The sequence below is a fragment of the Drosophila subobscura genome, chromosome O, assembly GCF_008121235.1.
Source record: "Drosophila subobscura isolate 14011-0131.10 chromosome O, UCBerk_Dsub_1.0, whole genome shotgun sequence".
Lineage (NCBI taxonomy): Eukaryota > Metazoa > Arthropoda > Insecta > Diptera > Drosophilidae > Drosophila > Drosophila subobscura.
The window spans coordinates 23,898,625-23,921,969 of record NC_048533.1 but is presented as its reverse complement, the minus strand read 5'-3'; the positions used below and the strand labels follow the sequence as shown (position 1 = coordinate 23,921,969).

Genomic DNA, 23,345 nt, shown 5'->3' with positions numbered 1-23,345 from the left:
AAACTGCATTAGAAAATTCTAAAAATTCTTTAAAAAAAAACAAAACAAAACAAAAGAAAGGAAAAAAAACGAGAATTGTACACACAAAATTTAGAAAATACATTTGAAGATCCTTCTTCAACTAGTCATTATTGTAGTTAAATTAATTCTTTGATTTCATGCATGCATCAAGAACCCAAAATCACGAGAAACAAAAAACAATGCTTGGAGAAAAAAACCCCTGAACCACATGGAGGAATATACTATATGTATCTGTATGTATGAGGTTAAGTGAGTGAAGGTGACCCATTTAGTTTTACGATTCAAAAATCACCAATTGGCTAACGAAAACCGTCGCTTATTAGGAAAATTCTACATCGCGAAGCCTTGAACTTGCCAAGATATCCACTCTGTGTGTGAGCCAATGGAACGATTCAAGATGAAGAATGTCGAATATTTCAAACAGAAATTAGTTAGTTACAAATTTAGGGAAACGAGCCCACAAGCCCACAAGCCCCCTGTGTCGTCTGGTGATGGCAACCGTTTTCGCTTAGGAGCCTCAATAACTCTGCAGTAGTTATAGTATTATAATTATAGATAACGCTACGGATTCTTATACGATTATAAATATATATCTACGAGCATGTGTGTAAAGATTGTAAATGTATCTATACCTAATTTATAATTACAGTGTTAGCTTTTTGTGAGTGCGTTTCCGTGCATGTATTGTAATTGTAATTCTTGTATAGTTATAGATTTTGAACGTCCCTACAATAGATCTACATGCATATTATATGTGTGTGGGAAAGTGTGTTTTTGTGTGTGAATATATTTATATTGTAATGTCGATTTATTGTGAATTAATTCATTGTCAAGCGAAGAAGAAAAAGAAGTATTGCATGCAAGCCTCAAAATTCAATCGAACTTCCTAGCCTGAGCATCGGGTTCCTTAAGCACTCAAACAGAACAAAGCAAAACAAAAAAATAAATGAAATTTTTAACATACATTATATATTATATATACATATACGCATAGGTATATAGATTATATACATCATCAATCGTACATAGAGATAACCTCAATTTAGTCAGCCGCCAAAACAAATTTTTCAGAGCGCATTTCGCAGACGCGCAGCGTCTTAAAAAAACAACAAACTAAATAGTTCTGCGTCCCTAATAGATACTAAAAGATAACACACACACACACACACATGGGTAGCCACAGATAATGATACCGATACGATTAAATACATCTACATCTACATATACAATATCTATAAGAACTCACGCTTAAGCGACTCCCAACGGAGTCGCCCTAGTTTAGCCAAACAACTTTTATATAGAAACGGAAATGGAAATGGAAAAGGCAAAGGAATGGTGTCTTCGGCACACCGAAGCGGGGAGTATCCCGGCAGTGGGTGCCCGTTCCCTGCCAGGGCACGATCCTTAACTTTCGGCGAAACGGAGAAAATCAACTCAAAACCCTCTAATGAATACAATAAATGGAATATGTATATTTCTTTATATATATATATCTACTATATATACACATATACTTCTATGCATATGTTTAAGTGTATGTCATCTTATATAAGACTGCTGTTATGTTCGTAAATATATTTAATATATGTATGTAAAATTAACGAAAAACAAAAACAAAAACAAAACAAAATCACACGCAAACGCAAAAAAAAACCAACCTATGATAAATCAGAAATAACTCTTCAAAAATAAATAATAACGAGAAGGGACGTGTGAGACGCTTCTTACGCGTCACAACTTTTATACCCGGCACTCAGTACTACATCTGCACTTTAGCGGTTATTTGTCCAATTTTACATTTTTTCTTCATCTGTCATCTACATCAACAACACTACTCACGTCAACACGCTCCTTTAACTCGCCACCCTCCCCTATAGACACACACTGCAGAGTCGCGGCAGAGTCAGCGGCAGAGGAAGCGGCAGAGGCAGCGGCAGAGGCAGAGGCAGTGACGTGTCAGGGGCCAGGCCATAAACAGCGCGAAGCAGATTGTGAATGCTGCGGGACGGGGTGGGTTTGGCTACTGCAAATTAATTTCTTCATTGTGGCTATAATAATGATCCAATCGTATCCCAATTTGGTGATCTGATAGATATGGTCATTCCCTACGGAATGGCGTTTTTAGTTTTCTGCTATCTTCAAAATTGTAGATTTGGGAGGTTTTCGCCCTTTGCGGAGGCGGAAGGGGCGTGGCTCATTTTGAAATACACTTGTAACAGTGTGAGCATACAGAAGTCTGGATGCAAAATTTTGTGGCTCTAGCTCTTATAGTCTCTGAGTACTAGGCGCTCATCAGGACGGACAGACGGACAGACGGACAGACGGACAGACGGACAGACGGACAGACAGACAGACAGACAGAGACTCGGCTATTGATGCTGATCAAGAATATATATACTTTATGGGGTCGGAAACGTTTCCTTCTGTGCGTTACATACAACCGTTATGTGCACAAATACAATATACCCTATTTACTCTTCGAGTACCGGGTATAATAATACAAATAACGAAACGCAAGTTAAATGAATAGATAATGTATTCATACTCTACCTATATACTACTATGTACTATATAATGTATTGTAATTGTAATTTACCTAAAATCGTAATTATATGTAGAGAATTAACTGAAGCCTAAAGATAAACATCCATCGACATCCAGCATACAATCAACTAATCAATCCCGTGCGTCCAGTAGAGAAATTCGCAAATTTCGTGCATAAATTCTCTGAAGGCGCATTATCATTATCAACATCATCAACCATACAAAAAAAAACAAAAAAATCAACAACAAATGTAGAAAAATATTCTCTTTTTGCTTTATGTGATCTATTACATACATATACATACAACTACATATACATATGTATAATAAAAATGTCCTTGATAACGAATCTTAAATGAAGCATTTTTGGAATTGCTCTGAAATTGAAGGAAGTGGGAGGAAACACTGCAACAAATTGATACGCAAAAAAGGGGTAGTTTGTAACCCCTAAAGATATATCTTCCACTATATCTGCACCTGAGTCACTGACACACAAAGTGATACCTTGGACTTAACTCATTCGTTAGGTTGCCAGTAAACACACGATTCTCTTGGCATGAGTACACACAAAATGGTTATTGTTTATTAAAAGCAAATAGTTTAATTTATTCTATAACTAGGAATGTTGCCGCTCCGCTACTTTCGTGTCTCCAGCATGGCAATGCAGTTGCAGGTCTTGGCCAGCAAATTGCGATCATTGATAATGCTCTCCTTCTTCTGCAGATCGTAGAGGCTGTGCAGATCACGCTGCTCGAAGGCGCAGTCGATGGCCTCCTCGAAGTAGCTATAGGAGATTTAATGCGTATAAATTCAGACTTTTCAATGGCATGGTAATGGCTGCAACTCACTTTGCTCTTATAAACCAAAGAACCTTTCGATTGTCTCGACAGCGCGGGATGTATTTGCGCGCTTCTCTGGCATTGTCATACTTTAGGCAGACCTCTACAAAAGGCTCATAGCCAATGGGGCTTTTTTTGTTCTTGGAGAACTTCTCCAGTTCGTCCCACTTCTGCTGCTCGGCGAGGTTGAGTATACGCTGCCACCAGAAGCGGCGATCGGGCACCTTGAAGTCGCTCCTTATCTTCTCCGCTTCCTTCAGTTCGCCCATCTTCAGCAATTGCTCGATGGTGTCGTGCACGGACAGGCCATTTAGACTGGCATTGTACTTGGTGCTCAGCGTCTTCTGCAGCTTGAAAAGTCGGCTCGTTTCAGCACAGAGCTCTGCCTCGACAGTGCATCGCGCTTGGGTGTAGGCGTTGCCAATCACCGACAGATTCGACTCCAGGTCCTTACTCTCGATGGCATTCTTAAAGTGATACTCGGCAATGGCTTTCTGGTCGTCCTCTGTGTTATATATGCCATAGAGCCCTGCACGGTTCGTCTCTCGCATGATTTTCTTGTACATATTCAACGCCAGCGGATAATCGCGAATTGTCATCTGTTGGGGGAACATTCTCAAATTATAGAAGTTTTTCTTAGACTGGTTGGATTTACTTACATGCAGATTGGACAGCATCATGTGCATCTTCATTTCCAGAAGAACTTTGATTACCAGCTCTGTGTCCCCCGATTGTGTAGCACTGGCCACGGCTTTATCGAACTTGCGCATCTTCAGCAGCAGCGGCACATGCAGCGAGGCTCGCGGCTCCAGTTCCAGAAGCTTAATGGCCAGATCATCGCGTCCTGCTTGATGCGCCTTCTCGGCAATATTGCAGAAAGAAATACCTTCGACGGTGGGATTCTTAAATTTCTCCGTAATCTTGCGGGCCACCTCGCTGTCATCTGCAAAAAAATTGACCTTAGAGAGGAGGACTCTTCGTTGTAGTTAGAGTGTTACCCACTGGGATCATTCATCACTTTGTGGTAGGCCCAGTGCTCGAGTATCCAGGATTCGGGCAGATTCAGATGCTTGGCCACTTGGATGGCGACGGCATAATGCTTGCGAAATACCAAGCGACTCAGGATGACCTCCGGATTCAGATGCGAAAACCTGCAAGGATTCATCAGTCATTCAGTTCTACATTCATTCGAGGACAACCTACTGTTTGAATGTAAGCGGCATGGCAATCCTCTCGTGTCGCAGTGTGTTGAGAACTCGCAGTATCCGCATGATGCGCATATACTCGTCGGGATTGTGGCCAAGTACGAAGGCCTTGCCAAAGTTTGCAGTCTGGGAAAACGCTTAGAGTTATGGGAAATGTCTTTGAAGATCTTAACGGAGCGCTCACCCTTAGCAGACTCTTCTGCGTTTCGGTGCAGAACTCAAAGGAGGCAGCCTCAATGCATTCGGTGACAGCCAGCTCGATTTTGTCGCGGCACATGCTCAGATATTCATCCGACTTGTAGGACTTCTCCTCGAACTTCTTCTGGGCCTCGAACAGATAGCTGGCCGGCTCCTGGCTGTTCACCGCAAATATATTCTCCACGCATTTCGGCAGCCGCTGTATCATCTCGTGAGAGCTCTGAGTGATGATGCGGACTCCGTCCATTTCGGCCACCAGAAACATGATCGGATCGTAGGGGAAGTCGCTGCGATCCGCGTTGCGATTCACGATCAGCAGATAGGAGGGGTAAGAGATGACCACGGCGTCCGCCTCACTGTTGTCGCTGTTCATGATCCACTCCATCTGCAGGGGCATGTCCTTGCGGCCCGTGTCGAACTCGCAGTACTTTTGCCGCATGTCAACGCTGCCCAGCCAGAGGAGGCCCGTGTTCGTGTAGAGCGCCAGATGCTGGTGGTTGTACGAAACGGAGATCTTGATGATTCGATCGTGCGGCTTCTCGAACAGATTGGCGGTGATGGTGCCGACAGTCTCGCCAGGGAACAGTTTGATGACCTCCCGCTCTCGTCCCAGGAGACAGTAGCTGTTGCGTCCTTCGGTTACGATCTCCCAGCATGAGCAATTTATGCTGGAGTCTGTAAGTGAAGGAAATTACTAGAATGGGTTTCCTTAGTGTTTATTTTGTAATCTTCTTACTGGGAATATCTGGTAGCTTTCGCTCCGTTTTGCTGCTGTTTAGTTTAAGAAAGATCCGACCGGATGTGGTCATGACAGCCACTCCAGTGCCAGCGGCTGACTGAAACACTTTGGCCTCCACAATCTTTGTGACGCTCGCCTCGTCTCCAATACTGTACGACTCCTTCTCCTTGCCAAACATGTCGAAGACAAAGACTTTGGCATTCTCTTGCACGCAAATCAGCTCCTCCGTGTCCGACCAGCCCATGGCAATGAGCTTGCCATGGTTCCACTGCAATAGCAAATATGTTAACGCAGCCTCTATATCTTTATTTCAACCTCTTACCAAAATGTGACCCGTTTCCTTGCCGGTGGTGTCAAAGATCCGCACCATGGGGCGGGCTGTGCCTTTGACCGGCACCAGTTTGGTGGGATCGCGTATTGCCGCCAGGGGACCGCCATAGGGGGCCGCCGCCACCTGCATGTACTCCAGGTCCAGATCCAGCGGCCAGTCGGTCGTAGCCAGCTCCACTTTTCTGTTCCGGGGGCGTAAACATAAATCAATTGAATCCCTGAAGAAATCCACGAGCCTGCACATACCTGTAGTAGTCTGGCCGCACCTTGAACCACTCGCCCGTATTGTACATAATAGGCATGGCGAATTAGTTGTCTATTTATCAATCAAACCAGCCGAAAAAATAAACAATTGCATTTGTTGCAAAACTTGCACAGCAACAGCTGTTTGCAGGGCTGGAACACTTGTCGGCAACAGCGCAGTGTGACGGCTTAAACCTTATTCTATAAAAAAATCAATAAAAAAGAGTCCTTAAAATGAGATAATCTTGTTCGAAATTGATTTATATATTGTATAAAATTATATGTTCAGTCCAGAAAGTCTTAGCTATCTGGTAATATTAACCAGAATATCAAAGTCAAGGAATATGATTTCTCCTTAGGGACAGAGAGCGTTTAACCCATTGTCGACCGGCGGCTATTTCAATATACGCACGAGTATTATTAATCTTGAAAATTGTTTACGCAGTTCCAATGAAAGGTATTGTGGTCATATTTTTTCGTAGCTATAAACATGAAATGTACAAACAGTAATATTTTCCATGTTTTAACTCAAGTTGTTTGCCTGTACAAATAGAGGGGGCTCGGCTCTTTCTTCTCTAAGACCAGGTGTTGCCATCTACAAGTGGGAAGAATGAAGATTCCATGCTCCGGTTCACAGAGTGGTTCAAGACTACGCTACAAGGATTTTACGGCCATTTTAGGAACGGCATGGGCGACGAATGAGACGTGTCCGGGATGGCCAGTGGTTTGATCGGGCGCCCCAACCAAAGGGACAACCTAAGAACATTCGTGAAAAACAAATTTTGAGGTTTTATTATAAACGTTGAGTAGTCAATAGTCAGGGACGTAGTCAAGTGGCCAACTCCTCTTTGTTTGCCTCCATATTCTCCTCCTCTCTCTGCTCCTTGCTGGCCTCTCTAAATGCTCCGTATCCTGCTCCTGCCTGGTCTTCAAGTACTCCTCGTACTGCTCCTGCGTCAACAGCTTCTCCTTGATCAAGTCGCAGTTTTCGATTTTGGGCAGCAGAATGGCAAAGTAGCCGGCACCCTCGGGCAGCTGTTCCAGCAGCTTGGGCTCCGCAACCAGAGCAGCGTTAACCTCCACCAGCTTGCCGCGTATGCAGCTAGGTATCTTGTAGGTCTGTCCCGTCTCCGTGGTGAGCAGCGCCAGCGTAGAGTCCGCCTGCAGGATCATGCCGCCCTTCTTGCCTTTGCCCTTGACCACGTTCTGGCTGCGATCCACGTTCCCCACATCGAAACTGAGCGTGGAAATGCCTTGGGCCAGAGCGGGATGCGAGGGCGCCAGGCAGATAAGACAGATGCGGTTGGAGTGGTACAGCACCTGGTAGGCGGCGTTGGCTCGGATGTAGTAGTAGCGTGTGAAGAAGCGATCCACGACACTGGGATAGTTCGCGTCGAAGCCATCTGTGATGGGGGGCTCACCGGCTGGCCGCAAATGCGCTGCTGCTCCTCGTGCTCGAAGTAGAAGGCTTCCAGGGGATCCGCGGTGGCTGCCATTATGCTATTCGGTGTCTCCATGCAGCAGTCTCTCCTTGTATCTGGCTTGCTGTTCGCGGGCCTTGGCTCGGTTTGCGGCGGAGCGAGCGATGCGTTCACCCTTCAGGCACTTTACCACCTTGTCGTCAATCGAGTTGCAGATCCCAATGAACCTGCCGAAAGCGTTCTGTCGGAGTGCAGGAAAACGTGTTATAAGGATTAACTGTGACCACTTTGAGTAACTCACGTTGTCGTGGCAAGCTTGAAGCTCCTCAATTAGTTTGTTGCAGGCCGGCGTGTGCAAATGGGAAGCCAAGTCCGTATGCATTTTCCACTGTTGACAGATTTTTAATTCCAGAACCCAGGTGGTTATGTGAGCGAACGTGCTTAACCTACTGAGCCCCCTCTATTTAAACAGGCAAACAACTTGAGTTAAAACATGGAAAATATTACGTCTCATTTGTCGCCCACTGGCGCCAAAGTTTATAAATTTACCGTCAAAGTTCTAAAAACTGCCGTCAAATCCTTGTAGCGAAGACTTGAACCACTCCGTGAACGTTAGATGGAGCATGCAATCTTCACTCTTCCCACTTGTAGATGGCTCTACCTGGTCTTAGAGATGGAAGTTGCTAAGTATCAAATGATGAATAATATCGCAGCAATCATCGCAGGCGCTCAGTTTAAATTGCGTTTTTTAAACTGGTGTATATTACTTTCTTTTCCCCATAAATTGCCTTTATAAGCTGCTGCGTGAGTGCCAATCACTGCCAAAGGCTTCAACTTTAGCTGCCAGATAGTTTCGATACATTTCATGGGCGAAGCGGGGAGCACGGGGAACACACTCGGCTCGGGCCCTTCTCGTGACTGACGCTGAATGCCACTTAATTCGGTTTTGAAGCGAGTTGCATGTCAAAATGATTGCTCTTCTGCAAACAGCGCATCTGTGTTTGAATTATGATGGAGCGCGCAAATATTCCAGATGCAAATATTTGCACAAAACTACACACACACACACACACACACATCGAGAGAAAGAGAGAGAGAGAGAGAGAGATAGACGCACGCTAACTTGAAGTGCAACAGTGGCTGGCCAGGAACTGAAGCAGATACAGAACCCAACTCCCCTATAAGTAAGCCACCCACCCACACATGCTGCATGCCCCATGCCACCCATGACTACCACTAATGGCAGGCGTGCTTCGTCGGCAGTGCCAAGCACTTTTGAGAATGTGTAACCGGCACTGACTGACTTTCACCAGGAGAAGAGCAGCGCAGAGTAGAGCAGAGTCGAGGAGCAAAGCCGAAGTGCAGAGGACCTTCGAGGCTGAGGACGATCCGGGCGGGTTTGGCCGGAGCCAACATTTGGTGCTGCCGTTACTGTGGCAGACATCCGCTGTGCCGGAAATACGCTTACAAACGTAACCAGCACGTACATACAGGGTGTCCTCTCGGGGAGGCAGCCAGCCCAGGGCCCAGCAGCCATTCTCCTGCTGCCTGCCGCCTGCCTCTTGTCTGTTTACTTTGCAGCGCAAGACGACGCCAGCGACGCAGAGAACTCAAACAAAATATAACTGTTGGAAGAAGCTGCTGCAATGGCAGACAGTGGCAGGCGCTGGAGCTGGAGCTGGAACTCGAGCTGGGGGCAGCAGCAGCAGCGTGCACAGAAAAAGTTTACAATTTATCTAGTAAAATGTAATTAGGATCCTGGGTGCAGGCGCCCCAAACCCTCAGCAGCCAGGAGGAAGCACACAGAGCTGGTGGGGCTTAAGTGCGTGCAACTTTCTTTGCTTTAAATTTTTAGCTGGCTGAACATTGAGGCAAAGATAGGAATAGGTTTTTATAATGAAGGTAAATCTATGAAGAGCCCAACAAAAGATCAACTGCATCATATTTTTGAATATACATAAGTTTCTTTGATCAAAGTTTTATAGAAGGTTTTATTCAGTTTCATAATTCCCAATACATGTCGGAATTTTCTCCTTCTGCTTTCCTATAAGTAGATATAATCCAATAATAGCTATCCGACTTTGCGTACATTAATTTCACATCAAAACTCCACTAACCAAGTATTTGGTTTGGTCGCATCTTCATTCCGCTGTGGCTGTGCCATAGAAACAAGCTAGCCGAAATGTATGTAGTATGTAAATATGTATTAATGTATGTAAATCGAGATATATTTGCTGAGAAATTGATTTTCGTTAATTTCTGCCACCGCGAAAATGGCGCTCTGCGAGGTTCGCTACAACAGTTGGCCTTAACACTCGAGCAACTGCAAGGGGAACGGTGCTAAACTCTTCGCATGGCCTGCGCATAAGACATGCGCAAGAGCGACTGAGAAACAGATACACACAGACACGTACGCAGATACAGATGAGCAGGCACGCACACTGCCACCTAGATGCGGGCACAAATACAAGAGAGAGAGACACACAGACACACATTCGAGGCGGAGCAAAGTAAACAAACATGGCCGAAAATGTTTGTTGCTCATAATCCGATACAAGTGCAAAATGCCTATACACTCACACACACACACACACACACATATGCAGATATATGGATACACATAGAGAAGCAGCAAAAATAAATTCTCGCAGTTTCTCACTGGCTGAGCTGACGATTTAGGGCCGTCTTTCATCGTCGAGATGTGCCAACTTTTTGGCCAGGTGTTAATCACAGAAGCCATGTAATCATCTTGAATTATTCAGCTGCCTCATTTTTTGGGCAATCGACGGACCTGCTAAATGCTTGCTCAGGCATTGCCAAATGATTCCCTTGAATTCGCAAGTTGATTTAATAATTTAAAATAAATTGGAAAATTATATTAATTAATTTCGAGGTCATCATTGAGGGAAGAGAGGGTTTATAAGGAAAATGTAATGCACCCACTCCTATCTCCATTCCCTACATTAAGTTTTTATACATTAAAAAAAAAAGGAAAACTATTTTGATTGCAATCTGTAAATATAAAATGAATTTCTGGAGAAGTGAAACCGAGGCCTTCCATTTTATCAGCAGTTCCTTTTCCACTTGTTTGCCCCATTTGAAATTGATTTCAAGTCCAAGAATCAAGTGGAAAGACTTCGTCACCCCACTGATTACCACTTCAACTGGCAGGGAAATTTTCTGAAGCTCTTTTTTAATTGCAGAACATATTCAGCTAATTAGTTGGAGGTCTCCCACAGGCAGTTGACTTTGGAGCCTCCTGACTGCGCTGATGATGATGATAGAAAGGCCCGTAATGACCCTGTCACATACGGACACTTGAGAGAGCAAAAACTTTTTTGAGATCGCTGCTGCACTTCAAAGCTGCGACCGAACCGACCCGACACTTGACGGAGACCAGAGAAAAGTGTCTCCCCCTTGGACTTGGCCACTTGAGAGCACCTACCGCAGCGTTTAGGGTTATGCGGGATTTTCTTTCCAGTTTCGTTCGGGTTTCTTTTCGCCATCGAACAGGTAATCATCATGATGGTGGCTTTCAAACATAAGCAAAATATTGACAGAGCGGCAAAACTCCAAGGCGAAAAAGAGCCCGACGATGCCACCGACATCCATCCATATGCATATGCGATGCGATATGACGTTGCCGACTCATTGGTGCCAGGTACTGGTACTGCTGTCCCCAGGTAATATTTCCATCCCATCCGATCCAAACTGAACCGATCCGTACCGAAGCGATCCGCTGGCTGGGTTCGCTCGTTCGTTCGTTCGTTCGGTTTCACTGTTTGCACACATTAGAGCCCAACATCCGTTGTAGCCGTTGTCGACTGTCGACTGTCGCATTCAAATGTTGTTTTTAGCCATTGAAGTGGTAAATTTCACCTGTGTGCGAGGTGGACGCAGCGGCGGCGGCCCATAGACACGGCCACTTACAACAAATGCATTTTGGGACTGGGGTTGGGGGTCGGCGCGCCCTTTGATAGTGGACCACACACACACACAGTCTCCTCCATAAATGCAGCGACACTTGAGTTGATTGATTTCGAGATGTAAGCATCCGCGAGATGCAAAAAAAAGAAGAAAAAACGATGAGAAGAGGAGGGGAGAAAAATCCACAACCGACAAGAGAAATATTCCACTCTGGTGGTCCCTCATCCTACTCCTCCTCCCCCTCCTCGCTGTCCGTCTCTGGGCTGTTAATTTGCTGGAGGAAGTTTCCATTTAGCACTTGGGCAAACAGTCTCCGGGTCTGCAGTTGTCACCAGGCACATTCCTGCGATGCCTCTCGAAGCCAAAGTCCGGCAAAAAGTTTGGCATAAATACAAAATATCAAAAATGTTATTGTGGTTGGCCTCTACTAGGGGGGTGGTGTGGTGGTTGCAGCCAGCCTTATTGTTGCTTCTGTTTGCGGTTTGCTGCTGCTGCTTCAAGTGCCATTCAGCTAAATTGTTTGTATGTCAATCAAAGATGAAAACGCGCAACGGAAAATGCGAAAATTAAACAGAGGGCGGACGAGCGCCTGGTGGGTGGTTCTTTCAGGATTGGGTTGGATTGGGTTGAGTTCTCTTTGGTGCCTTCAACGTGGGCCATGCCACTTAAAGTTCATTGAGGTGACGCTGGTGGTTAACAAAAGGGGAACACAGCAACAATAACACGCCACTACAACAAATTGCTTTGCTACATGAAAATGTCAAAGTACACGCCGAGCTCTCTTCTGTTCAGTTCTGTTCGGTTGACTGAGTGGTCTGGAGGGGTGGTATAAACATAAGGCAGAATAATACAGAAATAACAAAGGCAAAAGCCGGAGTAACGAACAGCACAAATAATAATAGCTACAGCGAGAACACTTAATCAACGGAAGGCTGCTTCAAAACCTCTTTACGAGTATTCTCCGTCCGGATACAGAGTGTGTTACCACTAAGGATTTATTAAAATATTGTTTTATTTGGTTGTCCGATGGGTTTTAGGGGGAGTATACTATGCCTAAAATTAGATACTTTTAGTGAGAATATACACAAAATAATGCACACCAATTTGCTTTTGTTTTTTCTTCTTGACAAAACTCTATTCGAATTTCTCTGCTGCTTTGGGAGTGACGATTACTTATGTATGTAAATATATATGTAAATACTGATATAAATGGTTGAAATCAACCGTCAAATTCAGCCTTAAGGCTGCTTAAACTCATGTTGCTAGCTGGATAGATAAAATATCTGGCACTAACCTTTTTTAACATGTGCCTGGATGTTCTTCTAGATGTATACAATTTTTTTCCATTTAGTGCATGGCTTTATTATAATTATTGGGCTTACATCTAGGTCTACAGATATGTCACGACGTTATCAAATATTTACTTGAATTTTAGCTATTAATTATTTTGTTCTCCAAGGCTCCCCCAACCCTCTCAAAAAGTCGCACTTCCTTTTATTTACCCGAATCGCTTTAGTTCCTTTCTCTGCTTTCTGCCCCATGTGGATGTAATTTATGCTACTCCTGGCCCGACTAACCCATCAACAGCTTTTGACCCAAACTTGTGTCCCTGTGCATGTCCTTCCGCCTGTCCGTCCAACCTCCTGCAATCCTCGAATTCTGCTCTGCAAAGCCCGTGCCCCTTGTTGTTGTTGTTGGTTAAATTTACATTGAAATGCGAGACTCGAAGTAATTCGAAAGTTTGATTTTAATTTGTTTTCATTTCGCATTAGGTAGGGCCCAGGCATCGCTGGGTCTGAGTCTGGGTCTGGTCTGAGTTCCTCTCCCTCTCCCGCTGTCACTGTCTCTTTTTCTCCACACTCTCTGCATCGCTTTTTCTCACAGCTCTCGCATGTGTGTTTCTGTCTCTGTCTCTTTCGGAGTGTGTGTGTGTAGTGTGTCTCTCTGTCTGTTTACACGCCCAGTTTGCATCACAAACTGTGACAAGCAGGCACCGCATCATCCATCCCATCTCGGAGCTGCCACAGAGCCGAGCCACACGGGATATTGCTCCATTTGCGCGCCTGGGCTGTCTCTCGAGTTCTCAGTATCCGACTCTTCGTCTCTCCAGCTCTCCAGCAGTTGGTGTTGGTAAACTTTTGCCTGATTTTGTGTGCTTTTAACAGTTTTAATCAAATAATTGCACATGTGCTAAATGTAAACATATTTGTTCGATTCCACTAACCAGACACGCCCCAAACAACAGACGACCCCTGTACCGCTCTCTCTCTCGCTCTCTCTGCCCTTCAGTTGGTGCTGCAAATTGTGCAAAAATTGTTAAGCAAGAGCTACAAAAAGAGCCGGGCGAAGGGAGAAGGGAGAGCACATTTGCAGCTCCAAATGGAAGCTGAAGCTCAGCTCCGCCAGGAATATTTACGGATGCAAACGAAACAGGAGAAAGTTCAAACACACAAACAAATGAGCGTGCAAACAGCACAGAAGACACTGCAGAAAGAAAGCAAACTCTAAAAGGGGCAAAAGCAAAGCACAGCGAAGCAAATGCAACCACCCCCCAGACAGGCAGTCAGTCCGGCAGTCAGTGGCCAATCCGAGCCAGGATGGTTTCGACGACGCGTGCACAAAACAAATTTTTAATTTCCCATTAAGTTTCTCCTGGGCAGAGTCTTCGGCTAAGCCTAAAGGATAATAAGTTGCAGCGTAAGAGAGGAGAGAGAATGGCAGCGCGTGCTTTTGTTTGCTCGATTCACGATTCACGTGGCTCAGCGCCGGTCCGGGGATTAAATGCAACTTGAAAATATTAAAACATTTTGCGACAAGTTGGCAAATGAAAGCCCGCCCAATCATGTCAACAGCCAAGTGCCGACGAACAGCTACGGAACGTGTGGCAAGGGAATGGCAGTAGCACTTGGGAAAGGGAAGGCGAATGGGGAGAGGGAATGGGAATGGGAATGGGTCTGAGACCCGGCACCAACGACACCAACAACAGGAAGGAATGATTTCTTGTGCCAATATTTTTCCAGAGCACACAATTTCGATTTGTCGAGTGCAACTTTGGCGCTCATCGTACTCATCATGGCTGGCGCTCAGCATTTGGCTCCTGCTGCCCTGCCACGACCCTACTCCCCACTCCTCCTCAACTACCGCCTAGTCATGCTGCTGCCTGCTGGCTGCTGGCTGCTGCTCCATGCCTCGTCCTTGACACCCAGTCGACAACAGTCCACAGTCAGAGTCGGAATCCACAGTCGGCAATCGGCAGTTGATGTCTCCTACACGAATGTCAACGGAACGGAGCTGCCTGGCTGCCTGGCAACTCTGGCTGCTGCTAAAAAATTCGTTGGGTGGAAAAACGTTAACATCTACATATATATGTGTGTGTGTGTGTGTGTGTGTATCCACAAACACAAACACACACTTACAGGAAGCAGCTACGACTGCCAGCCAGAGTCTGCCTCATGCTGCTGCAAGGAGCACGGAGAGTGGGGAGTGGGGAATGGGCTTCGAGTGTTCGAGGGTTGGGGTGTGGCTGGTGGTGGTGCTGGCTGCTACTCGCTTGCAAATCAAGTGAAATGTTTGCAAATAGAATTTGTCTGTGCTTGCTCGAGTGTTTGACTGAAATCTATATACATATATAGTTAGTGTATGTGTGCCAGGATGCTCTCTCTTTCGCTGGTGGCTCTCCCACTTCGTGTGCCACTGCTTGTGTCTGTGTGTGTACATTATGATCAGTACAAATGTGAACATAACTGCACAAATATGTACATAGCAAGTCGCTCGCTCAACGCCCAGCAAACCCCACCACCACCACCACCCACTCGGGAAAGCCAGGCAGGCGAGCCAAAGAGTCGTCAGCTTTTTATATTTGTGCATATTTGACTCCACTCTCTCTCTCTTCCTCTCTCTCTATCTCTCTTGCTCTTTCTCTGTCTCCACTCTTCTTGCAGGCCGCGCATTCAGCGTCAGCCATCCGCCGTACAGCCTGTTTGTCTTTCCCCGGCGTAAGGATTAATTAGCGTGCAAGTGTGGCATGCAGCAAAAAACAAAAAATAATATATACACACATAAAAAACCAACAAAAATGAGAGAGAATACAACAAGAAAATAAATAAAATCCATTCAATTGCATCATTTGCCGAATGAAACTCAATTACCATGGCACCTTTTTCGAGCACCCGCCGGCAAGGCAGGGGGTTCTTTGGCCTTTGATTAACAATTTGCAGATAATATTGGGTAAATGTTAACTTTGACTCAGACATCACAAACAAGAGGGGGGGAGGTGAGGCTGAGGCTGAGGCTTTTGGGGTTATCTCTAATGTGATATCAGAGATATAAAGATTACAATGAGAAGCTGCTCCATAAATGGATACATTGGGCATTTGTGTACATAAATGATGTACTACTTAATTGTTTATGAATGTATAAATGACTCAGCATTGACATTTAATCTATTTTCTTACCTTGCAATAAGTATTACTCTTCTCAATTCTAAGATCTTAATTAATAAATCAAATTACAAGCTCCAAGATAAAGCTAACGCCTCGATCTTTCTTTGTTCTTGAAATAGAATTCACGCCATAAAACAATCCCGAATACGAGTACAGTTCAGCTGGCTAACAAAGACCTCAAATAGTATTCATGATAATTAAGTCTGGATGTGACACTATTTGTATATGCGGAAATTAGTGTACTCTCTATAGGCACGACTTTGTCTCGCTCATTCTCGTGTTTGAATTCAATTAGATGTTATTGCTCTATTATCTGTTGTTCTGCTGTGGAAATTATTGTTTGTCAAGCAAATTAGTTTATTTTCCAATGTCATTGTAAGTACACATGTTATTTAGCTGTTGACCGAATCAATCAAGAACTATAATGGAAATTTTAGACCAACATGAAGGATGTCTGATCTATGGATTGAACAATGGATCTTCAATGGAAGCTACTAGAAGATTGTCTGAAGTATTCCTCTTATGTCCCCAATGCAATTTGCAATCCACTTTATTATCACATCACAGAAGCAGCGTGTGATTATCGCCTGATTAACATTCCATTTGGAGTACATTTGGCCCATATCTGGGTGCGTAGCTTGACGGTTGCCCCATCGTCGTTCATTAGCACAGAAAATTATAATTTTTTGTCAACGGTGCTGCTGCTGCTGATGCTGGTTAATTGTGCCTGACAATCTTGCAAAATATGCAAACGTTTGAATTTGACATGCACACACGAAACGGTTGGCAAATAGCCGTGCAGCAGTGCAGCAGCAGCAGCATCCTCCACTGCCACATGGCTGGCTCCTCTGTCGGTCGAATGCAAATTGCAGAGCCAACGGGGAGGAATGGCAAGTGCACCTGCATGCATGTGCAAACATAACGCAGCCAGCCCCTGCCTCCATGTCTCCCTGTGTCCCTATCGCCCTTCTGGCCCGTTCACACGGAAACTGCATATCACAGCAACTGCAGCAGGAGCAGCAGCAGGAGCGACAGCAGCAGCAGCAGTAGAGGCATCTGCATCGACGGCCTCAAGATGCTGCCCCGGCTGGGTCTGCTCTGGCGAATGACTTTGAAGTGGCAACGCATATAGGGCAGGGTGTTCTTAAAAATTCATTTCATTGTCCTGCATTGTCTGGCGCGGGGTGCCGGCAGAGAGGCGGGCAAATACAGCTTTCTGCAGCGGCCGCTGCAGCCGCCATCATTTCCGTTTTAGAGCTGGGTCCTCGCTCCTCGGTGCTCGGCAAAAAGATGCAAAGACAGCTAAGCAAACATCATCAGCACAAAGATGGCAGCAACGGCGACAGGACGCAGCAGTAGCAGCAGCAACAGCAGCAGCAGCAGCAAGCTCTGTTTGCACAACGTACGACGGATATTGTGCTGATGTTTAGCTCTAGCAGAGAGAGCCTTTTGCCAGAGCTCTCTGGTAGTAGCTCCTGCAGCAGGAGCAAAGGCATGCAGCAAAGGCAGCCAGCAAGCAGTCAAGCATTTGGACAAACACAAGAGGAGGAGCAGAGAAACGCCGCCCGCGGCCATAATAAGCGTGACCAGGACAAGTACCAGGAGCAGGAACAGGACCAGCGCCAGCACCAGCACCAAAGACTGATGCTAGAGAGAGAGTCACAGGCCTGCAGCGCAAATCCAGACCTAGGCCTAACCCTAACACAATTTGAGGGCAGCCCTAAGAAGACAAGCAGCCCAAAAGAGTCTGTGACAAGTGCAGCAGCAAATAGCCGCAGGATGACAGCCAAGGACTTTAGCTGGAACAGAAGCAGCAGCTGGCCAAATCACGCCAACGAAATCTGTCACAATTACAATAAAAAAGAAAAAAGAATAATACAACAAAAAACTGTCAGTCGGATTCAACAATTTATAAATATTTGGCCAGTCGAAAGATGGAAAGAAAAGCCTGAAAGGCGGAGAGGGAGAGGGAAAGGAAATGAGGTGCCAAAGAAAATAGAAACCAAAACGAATCTGTCATTGTTGGGCCATTTTTGGCTCATAAATTTCACCTTTTGCCAAATGTTGTGCGGATGTGTTCCCCCCGCTCCGCTAATGGGCCATGCAATGTGTCTTGATGCAATCGGCAGTAGAACATCACATCCCATTGGGATCTCCCGCTGTGCCATACAAATCGCATTACACGACTTTTTGACTCCGCATTCAACTCTAATTACCCGGTAGCGGATTGTAGTCCTGTTTCGGTCTTGTTCCTTGTGCCAGCAGCACAAAGGCAGCTCAGGATAGGGGCGTTATCTGTTTGTTGTCCTGTGCCCGAGCCCATGTCCCTTCACACATGCTCGTATGTAGCCAATTTGTCTGCACTTCCATGGTGGATTTGGGAGAAGAAAGCCAGGTTTCACACGCCGCAACCTCCGCACCGAGACGAAGGTCATTTGGGGTCGATTCTTAGCCCCGCTCTCGCTCCCGCTCCCAACCCTCTCACTCTGTCTCTCTCACAGCATGTCTAATTAAAAGAAACGACGCATCGTTAGGAGCCTTATCACCAGCCAGCAGCAGAAGATAATGCTAAATTCAATTCTATTGTCTCGCCCCGAAACAACTGTGCGGCTTGTTCAAATATCATATTGAAAGCGTGCTAAATGAAAATAAGTACGAGTATCTGTGTTTCAGCTAGGCAAATAGAACGCCTCGAAATTGAATAGAAATAACGAAACAAAAATGGAATAATTGTCGTCCAGTGTTAGGGGAAGATTCGATGCTCTAAATGGGAGTAACCCTTAAATGGGTTGAAACTTTACTGATCTAATTTCTTTTGCTATTAGTCTCAAACTGAGCAAAATTCTTCATGAGAATATTCATTGGTTCTTTCTTTTTGTTAACATTTGTATACATAAGAGAGATATTATATTTCTGATGATTATTCATCAGAAATATTCATCCTCTTAAATATGATCAGTATTTGTTCCTATTCGTAACAAAGGATCCAGCATAGTTTGCTTACCTTTAGACCACTTCTTCTTTATTCCCCCGCGTTTAGAGTATAAAGATCTCGATATTTTATGACGGTCCATTATGTTTCTAACTTTCCAAACAGCTTTTGATGTCGTAGTCGTAGTCGCAGTCGCAGTCGTTGTCGCCTGCTATTTGCACAGTTGTTGCATTGTGAGGCTCGGCAAAATTCCAAATAAATGGGAAAAATACTCGTACAAGAGGACAGAAAACGAGGAAAGAAGACAAAAACATCACACAACACAACACAGAAATAACAGTGTCGCGTTAGGTAAACATGATCTGGCATTCGTTCCAATTTCAAGCCTATCAATAATACACCAGACAACTTCAATGGTGTTTGCACAGGCCCCAGCATCGAGCAGTTCTGTAACGATCTTGGACAGTAAGCGCTCCGAGTACGAGTACGGCTACAGGCTATGGGCCCTATCTTGACTCGCGTCAAAACACACGTCAAATGTTTGCACACCCCCTCGAAAACCCATCTGAGGAAAAGGCCAAAAGAAAACTGCTGCTTCCGCACAGTCCCAACAATGGGCCTTTATCGGTCCTTGGGCAATGCGACCTGTCAGGCCCAGCATAACAAACCGATGGGCATGACATTGTCATGATCCACACAAAACACATCCGGCCGAATGACAAATCTTTGTTGCCAGACTCTTTGGGCCTTGCCCAAGTAAAAAATCCCCAATTTGTCCCTCATTATTATGAAATCCATGGACAATGCTCTGCTCTGCTGCTCTGCTTCCGTTCGCCCATGGGGGAAGATCACTCAACAGTGCCGGGCGGAGCCAAGCTCACGTCCCATCCGTATTACAGTAGCGGATGCTGTATGCAAATTTCCATTCTCCATTCAGTCCAAGAGCCGCCAAAGCGGCGTCGGCGCTTTAGCATGCACCTCAACTCGATGGCGGTCGAAGACGGCTGGGGCGGTGGCTGCAAAGGGGCTTGGCCAAGTGCTTCTTGGAATGGCTAATGAGGCAGCCATAAAGTTGGTCACCTAATTGGGGCCAAGTGTAGAGGGATGCTGATTGAAGAGCAAACATTTGGAAATTGAAACTTTGACATGTCTACGAAATTCTCAGAGTTATGAAAATTTCATAAACGAAGAAAAAGAGGCCAAGAAAGATGCAAATGAAATTCATTAAATATTAATATGAAAATATATTACAAAATGTACCATATTCATTGTAGTTTGCACATTTACTGGCAATAATCCACAATTGTCGCAGTTTAAGAGACAATCCCTCATTTGGCGTATGGTTTTTTTGTGGTGCTTTGACCAAAATGTTGATTCATTCTGTTGCCAAAAGTCATTGAGGCGGCTTAATGCCTCATATAACGGTTGATCGCGCGTATTGATTGCTTCTGGCCACCCACCACTGCCACAGCTCCGCGCCGGTTCCTGTTGCTGCCACGGACAGTGGCACTTTTGCTTCTTTCACTGTTTGGACGGACTGTGCGCTGATGCGGATGTTATTGGACTTGATATTTGCATTTGTAATAATTTTTAAAATTAATTACATAAATATCTGCCAAATCTGTAAAATAAATTTTATAATAATTCATTTATCGAAATGCACTTTAAAGTGTGTGCACACACACACACAAAATCACACGTACTGACACTCACGCTTGCAGCGCACACACAGATACAAATATTAAACATTAAATGGCCAATGCCAACAACATTAACGGCCATTATTTGTATGGCCTGGGCTGGACGGCAGGCGGCAGAGCGATGGGTGGCCGGGCAGCGTGGCCGCATGAGCCTCCAATTAGCAATAACTGTAAATGTGAAATTTGCACAAGCATAAAAAGCCTTTAGCCGCCATTTTTCATTTGTCAATTGTCGGCAAATAGTAGAGCGACCAACACATCCGCTACAGCAGATGCACCACCAGCAGCGGCACTCAAAGCCATTTGAATCTGCCTTTGACCCGCTGCAAAACGGATTTCAATTTGCATTTCATTTGTGAACGCTTTAAGACGATCCCTCCAACACTCCACAAACACGATGGCTGGAAGCCCGTATAAAGTGACAGAGAGCGGAGCGGGTGCAGCAGGCAGGCATTTCTATTCAGAAATACGCGTTCACATGTAAAATTCCATCAAAAATCGCGGCTTTTGCACAAATGAAAACTCACAGCGAAAATTAAGTTTGCCTTCGTGGTTTCGCCACAACAAGAATGGCAAGACGGATACGGCATGCTCTATGATAAATATAGATACAACCATTCCAAGTCACATAAGATTTTCCTCTTTCTTTAGCGGTTGCTCTTTAGGAGCAACTCGTGGTGGTTGCACATGAAAAAATGTTTCCTTTGTTCTTATACCTTTTGCCTACTGCAGCAAATCGATGTTACGCTGGTTACCTCAACGATTTAAACATCACTATTAACCCCATGAATGTCTTTCCCTTTTACCCAACATTAATGCCCAACATTAGCCATGACGAATGCCTAATGCCCGAAACCTCTGGCAGGGAATTGGAATTTGGCAAGGGCTTTCTGTTCGGGCTCACCCTATCTCGACTACCCCTACCTCTCTGGGACTTGTTGTATTGTACTTTGAGTGCAAATATTGTGCCGCTGTCGACGCCAGCTCGACGTGCTGCTTCGAAAATCAAATTCCAATTGCCACGCTGCGTATACGCAACGCCATTTTTACCCCAGACCAGGTTGTTGGCCCGTCCTAAGCCCCAGACTCTAGACTCCATGGCTTCATCTCCCGCTGTAACGCCTGCAATTCGCGTTATTTGCCTTCACAATTTCGGGTGTTTATTGTTGCCCGGACTGAAGTTGTTGTTTGTCGTTTTTATGGGGCCGGAATGGTAACGTCCTCATTTCTCATCTCATCTCAACTCCCAACTCCCCCTGCCTCTCCGGTATCGCTCCCTCCGTCCATATTTGTGTCTATAAATGTAGATATACTCGTATATATATTTTCATTACCTTTGCATCTCTGGGCTGGTGATTAGTCAGTGTCCCAGGCTCTTATTCTGTTCTGGTCTCTCCAAACCCTGACCATGGTTCTGGTATTCTCTAGCCATGGCCTGATTCTCGTTCTCCTTATTTATTTATCCTGTTGCAGTAATCAGCCTGGCAGTCAGGCACTCATCCAGGTCGTCGTTTAATGCTTTTATTTGCCTTGGCACAAATCCTGCCCCAGCCATTTGACTGCTCTGATGGGCAATATTTGTTTAATTTGCGAAACCCCCTTCGTTTTCCAGTTAATAAAAATGACAATGAAGCTATTTTCGTTGCAAATTTTGTATTGGTTCAGTCCACCTCTCACATTCATGCTCTCTCGCTCTCTAGAGCGCTGCACCTTGTATGTCATCAATTTTGGTTTGTGAATTTTTAAAAATGCTAAATTGCCTTGGCCATTGTTGTGTTTAGTGAGCGATAACCAGGCGGCAGTCGTTCCTCTAAAACCGTGTGGGAGAAAGCCAGCGAAAAAAATATTGGGCAATAACACACTACACTACACTATATGCGAGAATATTCTCGCGGATATATGCGACGAGGGCCAGTTGGGTGTGAGTTTTTTGGTTAAATATTTTATAATTAAAAAGCTAACACCGGCTAACACCGTCGGAGGTGTGGAGGTGTGTGTGCAAACAATAAACAAACAAAATCCTTTTCAAATATTTACCGTTGGCATATAGCAAACGTTGACGTTGACGGTGGCAGAGACACCGACAGCGACTGCGACGCCGACGGCCAACGGCAACGTCGCCATGTCCAGGCTTGTCCTCCCCATTGTCGCTGCCACGCAGTTTTAAATTTACAATTTCTATTTAATTTTATTTTGTTGTGCAAAAGGAAAGTGACATACAAAAATGCGAAGGAATGGATAGCTTCGGGTCCGGAATACTCTTTCAGAGGAATGGTTCTATGCACATAATTATTAGTATTTGATCAAATGTCTCTACTAAGGCTTAAAGATCTTCACGTGGAGCCAGCTGAGTCTTTTGATTTGGCAGCCAGACATAGGGCTTTTGACCAATTGCATCTCAGGGTGAATGCCATGAGGTCGGATTTGTAGAAACATTAATAAATCGATTACTGATTTATGGTTCAGTTCTTTACTTGCATACGCATTTAATTGTATACCCTAGAGTCCCCCTCCGCTCAGATTTGGAAATTCGTTGTGCGAAATCATAATACTCTCCTGCAAGGGTATGAAAAAAGAGTCCGTTGATTGCGCGTATATTTGCCCGCCTTTGGGTCATTTAATTTTGCATAATAATTTATTTAAGGCAAGAGGAATTTGTTTATTGCATTTATTGTGTTTTATGTTTTAATTTTTTAGCACGACGACGCTGAAACAATGGCAATGCCCGGTAGTCTATTGGCATTTCAATTCAATTGCTTTTTGCTCCATTTCTTTGTGTTTCACTGTGTTTGCGTGTGTGTGTG

The 23,345-nt window shown here is 44.9% G+C and overlaps 3 protein-coding genes across 3 annotated transcripts; all 3 read right to left on the bottom strand.

The window, feature by feature from the left end:
* Positions 1 to 3,111: 3,111 nt before the first annotated feature.
* On the bottom strand, positions 3,112 to 6,259 carry LOC117898801 (vacuolar protein sorting-associated protein 16 homolog). The gene is made up of 9 exons (XM_034808444.1): positions 6,123 to 6,259; positions 5,869 to 6,058; positions 5,544 to 5,814; positions 4,794 to 5,482; positions 4,608 to 4,735; positions 4,407 to 4,555; positions 4,064 to 4,347; positions 3,414 to 4,003; positions 3,112 to 3,349 (listed from the first exon to the last, which is right to left on the bottom strand). The coding sequence occupies exons 1-9, from the start codon at positions 6,176 to 6,178 to the stop codon at positions 3,202 to 3,204; spliced, it is 2,505 nt and encodes an 834-aa protein (XP_034664335.1). The 5' UTR covers positions 6,179 to 6,259; the 3' UTR covers positions 3,112 to 3,201.
* A 674-nt stretch (positions 6,260 to 6,933) lies between these two features.
* LOC117898804 (protein Abitram) lies at positions 6,934 to 7,615 on the bottom strand. The gene is given in 3 exon segments (XM_034808449.1): positions 6,934 to 6,974; positions 7,046 to 7,532; positions 7,535 to 7,615. Coding segments are annotated over 3 exon segments (594 nt in total). The 3' UTR covers positions 6,934 to 6,948.
* On the bottom strand, positions 7,469 to 7,998 carry LOC117898805 (COX assembly mitochondrial protein 2 homolog). Its single transcript, XM_034808450.1, has 2 exons — positions 7,842 to 7,998; positions 7,469 to 7,781 (listed from the first exon to the last, which is right to left on the bottom strand). The coding sequence occupies exons 1-2, from the start codon at positions 7,920 to 7,922 to the stop codon at positions 7,620 to 7,622; spliced, it is 243 nt and encodes an 80-aa protein (XP_034664341.1). The 5' UTR covers positions 7,923 to 7,998; the 3' UTR covers positions 7,469 to 7,619.
* Between the last annotated feature and the right edge of the window lie 15,347 nt (positions 7,999 to 23,345).

Coding starts and splice junctions, on each gene's coding strand:
- LOC117898801 (XM_034808444.1), bottom strand. CDS start 6,178: ATGCCTATTATGTACAATACGGGCGAGTGGTTCAAGGTGCGGCCAGAC. Junction 4,556..4,607: donor ATGCCGCTTACATTCAAACA/GTAGGTTGTCCT, acceptor GAATCCTTGCAG/GTTTTCGCATCTGAATCCGG. Junction 4,004..4,063: donor TGATGCTGTCCAATCTGCAT/GTAAGTAAATCC, acceptor TTCCCCCAACAG/ATGACAATTCGCGATTATCC.
- LOC117898805 (XM_034808450.1), bottom strand. CDS start 7,922: ATGCATACGGACTTGGCTTCCCATTTGCACACGCCGGCCTGCAACAAA. Junction 7,782..7,841: donor TTCAAGCTTGCCACGACAAC/GTGAGTTACTCA, acceptor GCACTCCGACAG/AACGCTTTCGGCAGGTTCAT.